Source organism: Carlito syrichta, unplaced genomic scaffold (assembly GCF_000164805.1).
Source record: "Carlito syrichta isolate Samal-C Ts95f unplaced genomic scaffold, Tarsius_syrichta-2.0.1 Scaffold315314, whole genome shotgun sequence".
NCBI classification, from domain to species: domain Eukaryota; kingdom Metazoa; phylum Chordata; class Mammalia; order Primates; family Tarsiidae; genus Carlito; species Carlito syrichta.
The window spans coordinates 77,709-88,634 of NW_007259410.1; the positions used below are offsets into that span (position 1 = coordinate 77,709).

Consider the following 10,926-nt stretch of genomic DNA (forward strand, 5'->3'; position numbering starts at 1 on the left):
TCCATCCTGCCCACCCACCCACCATCCATCGATTCATTGGGTGTCCTATGATCCATCCACTTATCTGCCTGCTCTCCATCTGCTGGTTCAGCCCCCCATCTATTGATCCTTCCTCCTTCCTCCTCTCCTTAGAAAGCCTGTCCTTTAGGCCAGGTCCTGAGTGCCATGTGTGGCTGCAGCACTTCTGTGGCAGGATGTCCCCAAGTGATCTGTGACTCTCCTTGTCACCCTTAGTGGCTGGACCCCCGAGGGGTGACAGTGGACAGGGTGTGTGTGGGCTTCCACCCCACCTGGGCCTGGAGAGCAGAAGGAGGCAGCTGGAAGGTCAGGGTCCCTCGGGAATGGGAAGGTGTCTGAGGCAAGAACAGGGGCCCCACTGCCCCCTTGTGGGAGTTCTGGTGCCAGGTGTGCCCACAGTGGTTGTCAGACTGTTCACCTTCTGCCCTGTGAACCCCAAGCAGAAGCCAGAGGCCTGCAGAGGGACCTTGGGTAGGAGCTGTCCCTCTGGCCTGCTTTTGACCCCTCCCCAACCATGGCCCTCCCTATTAGGGTTTGGGTCATACTCTCACTCAGGAAGGGATGAGACTTGCCTCTGGGGCCGGGCAGGGAGCAGGCTACCTGGAAGGATCTGTGAGAGGGGAATTGGTGTCTGAGTCAGGCATAGCTGGTTCACAGGGTGGGAGCAGTGGAGTCTGGGGCAGCAGGGCCGGGCCTGGGAAACTCCTGGGGACTTGGAAGGGGGATTCCTCTTGCCTTCCTGGAGTTGAGTCTTGGTTACACAGAACTTTCTGCACCTGCAGGTTTGGGTGTGCTGCACATGCATATGTGCAAGTGTATGTACATGTATGCACATGCACACACATGTGTATACACACGTGCATATGTGCATATAGGCACATGCGTGTATGAGCATGTGTGCATGTGCCTGTGTGTGTGCGTATGGGCATGTGGGCATGTGTGTGCATTGTGTGTGCATGTGTGCACACATAAAGGCAGTGTGGTGTGGGGGTGGGATTGCTGCACCCACTGGGGTGGTCCCCCTTTTTGCATGAGCCCATGGAGCTGTCCTGAGCCTGACCCACTGAGGGTATGGGGCCTGCCTGGGGATCCTCCCAGTGGACCCTGGTGTCCAGCCCCTCATGGCCTTGCCCTCCCTCCCACACTACCCTGAGGCACCAGCCTCTGTCCTGGCTGGCCTGTTCTTCTCACACTCTCCCACCCCTCCCAGTTGCACCCAGAGGTGACCCTCTTAGGCAGAAGGGAGTACACCACCTGCTCACCCGGGGCTCTGTGGTGCCCACATCTCTCTAACCCTTCCCGGCTGTGCCTGCCTTGCCGACCTCAGATTTCACATGCAGCTCAGCCACATGCTCACACTCACACGCATTCATGCTCACACTCATTCACGCATATACACTCTCACTCGTACCCTCATGCCCCAGGTGGGAAGGCTTGTGGAGGCACCAGAGGCCCCCGGAGGCTCAGGGCAGGGGGATACTCTTCCTTCCTGGCCCCCGGCCCCTCCCCCTGTGCTGCAGACCCCAGGATGGACAGACAGGCTCCGTATGGAAGCACGGGGCTGCTTCGGGCCAGTATGGAGTTTATTCAGGGCTGGGGGTGGGCGGGGAGGTTCAGTAGCAGACACCATCTCCCTCCATCAGGACCACGGACACGTTGACGTGGGAGGGTTTACCCGTCAGGCGGTCTATGGACTTCTGCGTGAAGGCCAGGGGCAGGGCCTCGTGGCCCACCATGCAGCTGAAGTTGTCCCCATTCTTCCAGGACTTGGCTGGCACGCGCAGCACGCTGGTCACTGCAAAGGTCGGGGTGCCTGTGCTGGACTCGGGCACGGGGCTCCAGGTCACATAGCTCTCAGGGGGCAGCTCCTCGGAATTGCACTGCCAGCGTATAAGCACTTCCTTGGGGCTGAAGCCACGCACCAGGCAGGTCAGCGATATCATCTCGTTCAGGGCCATTTCCTCTGATGGCGGTGGCAGAATGTGGACCTGGGGCTGGGATTTGTCTCCTGGTGGGAGGAATGCCAGGTTAGGGGTCTGGGAAGTGGGGGAGAGAGCCCCTTGGCCCTGACGGGCACTCTGGGCCGTGTCAAGACCCCCTCAGCTGGCCTGTTTCCCTCTGTACAGTGGGGTGGGGGACCCCAAGCCCAGGATGGGGAGGGAAGAGGCTGGGATGTGCTTTGCAAACAATAGAGTGCTATGTAGGGCCCCAAGGGTGGTCTTGGCCCACCTTGGGTCTTGGCGATGGTGGCGATCTGTGGGGTCTTGGACTCGGGGTGAGTGGCGGTGCATGTGAAGGTTTCCCCACTGTTCCATGGCTCGGCACAGCCGGGCAGGACGCTGGACACGCTGTAGCAGCCGTAGGCATCACGCACGGGTTCCCCCTGGATGGCATCCTTCCCTCCTGAGGGCTGCCAAGTGAAGGCAGCGTCCTTGGGGTCTTTCAGGCCACTTAGTGTGCAAGTGAGGTTTGCTTCTGCACCCAGGAGCAAGTCCTCGAGGGCCGGCTTGCGCAGCGACAGTTGGGGCCGGTCACATGAGGGACATGGCGGACACGGAGGAACTAGAGTAGGAGACAGGCCCGAGCAGGTCAGCACATCCCTCCCCAGCCCTAGGCCCCACCCTTCCTGGCCTGTCTACCTCCAGGGACTCAGCCTGCAACTCACTCTGGTTGGAGTGAGGAGGTAGCTCCCTGGGGGGACACAGGTCCGGATCACGTCAGGGCAGGATGGAGTGCCCTGCCCCCACCCGCAGCCTGCCCTCTGACCTGGGGGTTGGGACTTGCAGGACACGTGCACATGCTGGGCAGCGTGCGAGTAGTGCTGAACGTGGCACTGCAGAGATGTGTCTTCTGGGCACTGGGTGGCCGGAAGGGTCAGCAGGCTGCTCATGGTGTACAGACCCCCCGTCTGGACTGGTGGGAAGTTCCTGACGGTGGTGCCCTCCCCGCTGTGGCTCCAGTTCACACTCAGTGGCTCCGAGGGGAAGAAGCCCCGGACCAGGCAGCCGACGACCACGTTCCCCTCTGACTTGGCGCTGCGGGTGCTCCGGGTGCTCTGTGAGACACTCCGGGTACTCAGTGGGAAGACATTGGGGTTGGCTGGGGATACTGGAACACAGGGCACATTGTGAGAATGCAGCCCTCACATGGCCTTGCCCGTGGCAATCCCAGGAGGACAGACCCTGACTGCCTCTCCTTTATCTAGGAGGAATCTGGCACAGAGAGGGCTAGTGATGGCCCCATGGTCACACAGCTCTGCACCAGGGCCTGGGGCTGGACCAGCCAACTGGTCTTGGCACACTGTTTCTGAGCATGTTCCCTAGACAGCCTCTCCCAGGCCCCCAGGCTGAACTGCAGTCACTTAACAGGGCTCTCTGCAGGGGCCTAGCTCCCTCCTCAGGGTTTGGGAGGACCCTACCAGGGCCCTGGGGAAGGGGCAGGGTAAGGACACAGTGGCCAGGCCTCTAGCTCTGCCTGTGAGGGGCGGGGTGGCTCAGCTGTATCTACACCACCTGTCCTCTGTCAGCACCTCAGGCCAACACCTCCCACTCCACTGAACCATCCCCTGCCCTAGCAAGTCGCAAACAATGCCTGTGGCCTATGAGCTCTCAAGGCCAGGGGGCCCAGACCCAAAGCAGTGCTCCTGCCCTGGCCTCCTGCACAGCCCTGCTGCCCACTCCCACATGCTGGATTCCTTCAATGACCTGGAAAAACAAGAAGACAAAACGGAGAGTGCACACAGCCTATAGGCCATCAGCACCCTAAGACACATAGGGAATGCCTAGCCAGGCTAAGGCTTTGCCGGTGATTCACACTCAACCCACAGCCTCCTAATCCTCAGCAAACAACTCAGCTAGTCCAGCCCAGATCAGGCCAGGCTAGATCAGCCCAGCTCATTCCAGTTCAGCCCAGTTCAGCCCAATTAAGTGAAACTCAACTTGACCCAGCCCAGCCAGCCCAGTTTAGCCCAATTCAGGCCAGTTCATTCTAACTCAGCTAAGATCATGTTAGCTTATTTCAGCTCAGCCCAGCCTAACTAAGCCCAATCCCACTCAGCCAAGCCTGACTGGGCCTAGCCCAGCCCAATTCAGCCCAGCTTGGCTCAGAACAACCCAACTCAGCCCAGCCCAGCCCAGCTCAGTCCAGCCCAGCCCAGTTCAGCTCAACTCAACTTAGGCCAGGCCAGGTCATCTCAGTCCAGCCCAGCCCAGCCCAACCTAGCTCAGTCCTGCCCAGTTCAACTTAGCCCAGTCTACTTCAGCCCAGCCCAGCCTGTCTCAGCCCGGCCCAGCTCTGCCAAGCTCAGCTCAGCCCAGCCCAGCACAGCCCAATTCAGCCCAGCCTGACCCTGCTCAGCCCAGCCCAGGCCAGCTCAGTGCAGCCTGGCCCAGCCCAGCCCAGCTCAGCTCAGCTCAGCTTAGCCCAGCCCAGCCCAGCCCAACTTAGCCCAGCCTAGTTCAGCCCAGCCCAGCCAAGCCCAATGCAGCCCAATTCAGCCCAGGCTGGTTGATCAGCCCAACCCAGCCTAATTCAGTCCAGCCTGGCTCAGCCCAGTCAAGCAAAGCTCAGCCCAACCCGGCCCAGCTCAGACCAGCCCAACCCAGCCCAGCCCAGCTTAACCCAGCCAAGCTAAGCTAAGCCCAGCTCAGCCCAGCCCAGCCCAGCCCAGCTTAGCCCAGTCCAGCCCAGTTTAACCCAGTCAAACTAAACTCAACCCAGCTCAGCCCAGCCCAGATCAGCCCAGCCCAGCCCAGATCAGCCCAGCCCAGCCCAGCTTAGCCTAGCCCAGCCCAGCTTAACCCAGCCAAGCTAAGCTCAGCCCAGCTCAGCCCAGCCCAGCCCAGCTCAGCCCAGCCCAGCTTAACCCAGCCAAGCTCAGCTCAGCTCAGCTCAGCCCAGCCTAGATCAGCCCAGTTCAGCCCAGCCCAGCCCAATTCAACCCAGTCTGGCCCTGCTCAGCCCAGCCCAGACTAATTCAGTCCAGCTTGGCCCAGCCCAGCCAAGATCAACCTAGCCCAGCCTGGTCCAGCTCAGTACAGCCTGGCTCAGCCCAGTCAAGCAACGCTCAGCCCAACCCGGCCCAGCTCAGACCAGTCCAACTCAGCCCAGCCCAGCTCAACCCAGCCAAGCTAAGCTCAGCCCAGCTCAGCCTGGTTCAGCTCAGTCCAGCCTGGCTCAGCCCAGTCAAGCAAAGCTCAGCCCAACCCAGCCCAGCCCAGCTTAATCCAGCCAAGCTAAGCTTAGCCCAGCTCAGCCCAGCCCAGATCAGCTCAGTTCAGCCCAGCCCAGCCCAGCTTAGCCCAGCCCAGCCCAGCCCAGCTTAACCCAGCCAAGCTAAGCTCAGCCCAGCTCAGCCCAGCCAAGATCAGCCCAGTTCAGCCCAGCCCAGCACAATTCAGCCCGGTCTGGCTCTGCTCAGCCCAGCCCAGACTAATTCAGTCCAGCTTGGCCCAGCCCAGCCAAGATCAACCTAACCCAGCCTGGTCCAGCTCAGTACAGCCTGGCTCAGCCCAGTCAAGCAACACTCAGCCCAACCCGTCCCAGCTCATACCAGTCCAACTCAGCCCAGCCCAGCTCAACCCAGCCAAGCTAAGCTCAGCCCAGCTCAGCCCAGCCCAGCTCAGCCCAGTTCAGTTCAGACCAGCCCAGGACAGCTCAGCCCAACTCCTCTCAGTCCAGACCAGCCCAGTCTAGCTCAACTCAGGCCAGGCCAGGCCATCTCAGTCCAGCCTAGCCCAGTCCAGCTCAGCTCAGCCAAGCTCAGTCTAGCCCAGCTCAGCTCAGCCCAGCCCAGCTCAGCCCAGCCAAATTCAGCCCAACCTGGCCTGGTCCAGCCAAGCTCAGCTCGGCCTAGCCCGGCCAGGCCTAGCCGAGCTCAGCTCGGCCCAGCCCAGCCCAGCTTAACTCTACTCAACTCAGGGTAGGCCAGGCCATCTTAGCCCGGCCCGGCCCAGCCCAGCCCGGCCCAGCTCAGCCCAGCCTGGCCCAGCTCAGCCCAGCCCGGCCCAGCTCAGCCCAGCCCAGTCCAGCTCAACTTAGCCCAGCCTACTTTAGCTCAGCCCAGCTCAGGCCAGCTCAGCCCAGGCCAGCTCAGCCCAGGCCAACTCAGCCCAGCCCAGCCCAGCCTGGCCAGGCCCAATTAAGCCCAGTCCGGCCCAGCTCCGCCGAGCCCGGCGCAGCTCCATTCTACTCAACTCAGGCCAGGCCAGGCCAGGCCATCTCAGCCCAGCCCAACCCAGCCCAGCTCAGCCCAGCCCAGCCCAACCCAGCCCAGCTCAGCCCAGCCCAGCTCAGCTCAGCCCAACCTGGCCCAGCCCAGCTCTACTCAGTACAGCCCAGCTCAACTCAGCTCAGTCCAGCTCAGTCCAGCCCAACCCAGTCCAGCTCAGCCCAGCCCAACCCAGTCCCGCTCAGCCCAACCCAGCCCAGCTCAGCCCAGCTCAGCTCAGCCCAGCCTGGCCCAGCCCAGCTCTACTCAGTCCAGCCCAGCTCAACTCAGCTCAGTCCAGCTCAGTCCAGCCCAGTCCAGCTCAACTCAACTCAACTCAGGCCAGGCCAGGCCAGGCCATCTCAGCCCAGCCCATCCCAGCCCAGCTCAATTTAGCCCAGACTACTTCAGCTCAGCCCAGCTTAGGCCAGTTCAACCCCGGCCAGTTCAGTCCAGCCCAGTCTGGCTCAGCCCAGCTCAATCCCGCTCAGTCCAGACCAGCCCAGTTTAGCCCAGCCCAGTTCAGCCCAGTCCAACTCAGCCCAATTCAGCCCAACCTGGCCGCCCAGCCCAGCCCAGCCCAGCCCAGTCCAACTCAACTCAACTCGACTCAGGCCAGGCCAGGCCATCTCAGCCCAGCCTAGCCCTGCCCAACTCAGTGCAGCCCAGCCCAGCCAAGCTCAGCTCAATCCAACCCAGCTCAGTCCAGTTCAGCTCAGTCCAATCCAGCTCAATCCAGCTCAACTCAACTCAGGTCAGGCCAGGCCATCTCAGTCCAGCCCAACTAAGCCCAGGCCAGCCCAACCAAGCCCAGCTCTGCCTGGCCTAGCTCTGCCCAGCACAGCCCAGCCCGGCCAGCCTAACCCAGCTCTGCCCAGCCCAACCTGGTCCAGCCCAACCCAGCCCAGCCCAGCTTAGTCCAGCCCAGCCCAGTCTAGCTCAACTTGACTCAGGCTAGGCCAGGTCAACTCAGTTCAGCCCAGCCCAGCTCAGTCCAGCCCAGCTCAACTTAGCCCAGCCTACTTCAGCTCAACCCAGCTCAGGTCAGTTCAGTCCAGCCCGGCTCGGCCCAGCCCAGCCCAGCTCAGCCTAGTTCATTCCAGCCCAGCCCAGCCCAGCTCTGCCCAGCTCTGCCTAGCACAGCCCAGCTCAGCCTGGTTCAGCCCAGCTTGGTGCAGCTCAGCACAGCTCAGCCCAGCCCAGCCCGACCCAGCCCAGCCTAGCCCAGCCCAGCCCAGCTAAGCCAAGCCTGGCCAAGGCTAATTCAGGTCAGCTCATGCCAAATCAATCCAGTTCATCCCAATTTAGCCTAGCGCAGCTCAACCAGCCCAGCCCAGCTCAGCTCAGCCTAGTCCAGTCCAGCCCAGTTTAGCACAGCACAGTCCAGCCCAGCCCAGCACAGAAGACTCCTCTCATTGTGCTCCAGGAGAATCCAGGCCATTCCACTTAGGACCGCCCTGCCTGGCTCAGCTCACTATGGTTCGGTGTGTCCCTGTCTTGCGTCTTTGTGGTGGTGTCCCTGCCCCTTCTGGATGACTTTGTGTTTGTCTACATTCTTTAGCTCCCAGCAGAGCTGAGGTCCAGCTGTGACACCCCCACCATACAGAGGAGACCCAGAGGCCAAAGAGCATTGAGACCCACCTGCTGAGGCTGCTGGCGGGTCCACAGGGCTGAAGGGCCAGGCTCCATGCCCAGGAGCTTATCCCAGGGCCATCATACCGTCTGTCTGCCTGTCACAGGGGGCAGCCTGGGGAGGGGGCCCAGGACTGGGCCAGGCACTGTCTCTGTGCCATCTGTCCTCAGCAGACCTGTCCTGCTTTGGCCGCGTGTCCGGGGATGAGGCGAGGTTGAATGTGGGAGAGGGCAGCCAGGGACGGTTTGCCTACATGTCTGATGGCAGATGGGGTCACTCGCCCACTTCCTGCCTCTCCAGACGTGGCTGCTCGCTCCACGTCATGTCTGGCCTGTGGTCTGGCTGTGGTGGGGCCAGGTGTGTGTGGCCAGGGCTGTGTCACTCCACGGGCCATGGTGGGGCCTCTATGGGGCTGGCCGCAGGGCTGGGCTGGGGGTCGGCCTGTAGGAAAGGAGGGCCTGAAATAGACATGGTCAGAGGCCCAGAGACCCCGAGACAGGGATGTGTGTGGGGAGGCACAGGTGGCCGTAGAGGGGACTGAGGGTGGGCAGGGCAGAGGCTGAGGGGACCCCTGCGAGGGAGGCCCGCTGAGGCCATAGGTGGGCATCAGGGTGGAGACAATGAACCCTTCCTGCCTAGGCCAGGCCAGGAGCCACCAGGCTCCAGGCCAAAGCCCACGGTGGGCCATAGGGGCTGCACCTGCCTGCTTGTCAGGGGCCCTCAGGTTGGGCAGCCAAGGGTCCTTTTCTGCAGGCATCACCCACTGCCCACCCTGCTCCCTGCCCAGTTATTCCTACCATTGGTCTCCGCCTGCTCGCCAACTCCCTTGGAGGCTGCCTGAGTGGATCCTGCCCTCTGCCTTGTCCTATGCCTCCCATCGATGCATCCCTCTCATCCCCGCTGGAGGCTGTGGGCCCTGCTTGTGTCTGTGCTGCTCTGGGGCGGGCGCTGGGGCTGGCTGGTGGGTGCTGGAGTGGGTGGGAGTCAGCTCTTCCTGTGAGGAGAGACCTGGGTATTTCCTGGAGGAGAATCCACTTCAGCAGAGCCTGGAGGATATGGGGTAAGGGGGAAATACCCAGCTCTGGGCAGGGAACCCGGGGAGGTTGTTGGGGGAAGCTGGGGAGCCACGGCAGGGCCTGGCCCAGGAGGGCGGGAACTTGAGGTGGCTCAGGGAACCTCCGGAGCTCTTACTCTGAACCTTGGGATGGCCTGCAGCCTTCCCCAGCGGGAGACCCTGTGGCTCGTGTCGGTTGTGCCTGGCTGCCATCATGAGAATGCTACAGACTGGGCGGCCAGACCATCAGATGCTTTTCACAGCTGGAAGTTCAAGGTCAGGTTGGCAGAAGCTCAGGTGGCAGGAGGGCGGCTTCCTGGCTTGTAAAGGGGCCGTCTCCTGGCCATGCCCTCACATGGTGGGAAGGGGGCAGGGTGGCTCTCCGGGGTCCCTGTTCTGAGGGCGCTGATCCCACTGTTGAAGGCTGTGCCCTTGTCCCCACTCACCCCCAAGGTCCTCCCCTCCACACCACCTGGAGTGGGGTTTTCACCTGTGGATTTTGGGGGATGAAGATGTCCAGTCATCGCTTCCATTGGCCTCTGCCCTCCCATGCCCCTCTCCTCTCTGTCTCCTCTTTCTCCTATGAGGACACTCATCACTGGATTTAAGGCCCGGGATGATCCAGGATGGCCTCATCTTGAGATCCTCCGCTAGATTATATCTGCAAAGACCATTTGCATGTTCCAGGGTTGGGACATGGATGTGTCTCTTGGGGGCCGCCATTTGACCCGCTGTGTTGGGTTAGAGAGTAAAGAGGAGGGGAAGTGGGGGAGGCATCCTGTAAATGTCCTGTTGCTCCTGGGATGACAGCAGGGCAGCTGGTGTTCCAGGCCTGGTGCAGGAGCCTGGCCGCCTGGGCACGGTCCAGTCCTGTGCCCTCCTGGGACCTCTGCTCCATCCCTGCTACAGCAGGGTAACCTGCTCGCCTTCCTCTCAGGCCTGCAGGAGCTGGAATGCTCTGGGAGGGTGCCTGAGCCCACGGAGTCCGCTGGGCCAAGCCTGGTTGTCCTTGTTCTGGGGTCTGTGAGAGGCTCATGGTCTGGAGTACATGTCAGAGAAAAGGGATTCACTGAAGTGTGCCCTAGGGGCTCCCAGCTCAGGAGATATGCCGGGAAGTGTGTGTGTTGGTATGACGAGGGAGTGTGTGTGTTGGTGTGGTGAGGGTACGAGTGTGTATCTCTGCATGCATTAGTGTGAAAGGGTGTGTCTGTTGGTGTGGTGAGGGTGTGAGTTGCATCTATGTGTGTGTTGATGTGATAGTGTGTGTGTGTGTGTGTGTGTGTGCTGGTGTGGTCAGGGTATGAGTTTGCATCTACGCATGTGTTGGTGTGATGAGGGAGTGGTGTGGTGAGTGTGGTTCTGTGTGTCTCTGTGTGTGTGTGTTGGTGTGGCGAGGGTGTAGGTGGGGAGAGCTGGGCAGGGCTGTGGCCCTGGCTGTGTCCTTCAAAGCCCCTACTCCTCTGGTCTGCGTAGACCAGTTCTTGGCATTTCTGGCCTGGTCTCAGTGCTGCCCAACACAGAGTTTTCTACCCTGGTAGGGGGCTGTCATGCCTCGCCTTCACCTCACGTGCTTGGCTGCTCTGAGGTCCCTAGCAAGAGAATGAGGCCTGGGGCAGGAGCCCTGGTGGGACCTGGGCAGGCTGGCTCCACTTTGGTTCTGTTCTGAATTGTGTATGCGGGACTCCTGGCATGGAGTGAGGCTCTCTGTGGGGCCATTGCTTGCTTGGACTCTTGGTCACGAAGGTCTGGGCATTGGCCACCAGGCCCTGAAGGTGACCTTAAATATTCATGTGTCCTCAACCAGGGGCAAGCAGGGCCACCCGGCTGTGCCCCCTTCTCACAGTCACTTTCTCATGGTTGAAATGTTTCCTTCACATTACTGGTCACTGGGTTTTTCCTTTCTGTGAAGGGTCCCTGGCTCACCTTTCTTTCTTCTTATTGGTTCCTGAGCACTCTTTGTATATGAGGGAATCCTGCATTTTGTCATGCCTGTCACATATTCTCTTTCATTTT

General features: G+C 61.1%; 1 gene segment (V, D, J or C); it reads right to left on the reverse strand.

The window, feature by feature from the left end:
- Nucleotides 1–1,587: 1,587 nt before the first annotated feature.
- Nucleotides 1,588–10,462, reverse strand: LOC103275100. The segment is given in 4 exon segments: nucleotides 1,588–2,023; nucleotides 2,248–2,580; nucleotides 2,785–3,126; nucleotides 10,444–10,462. Coding segments are annotated over 4 exon segments (1,086 nt in total).
- Nucleotides 10,463–10,926: the final 464 nt, after the last annotated feature.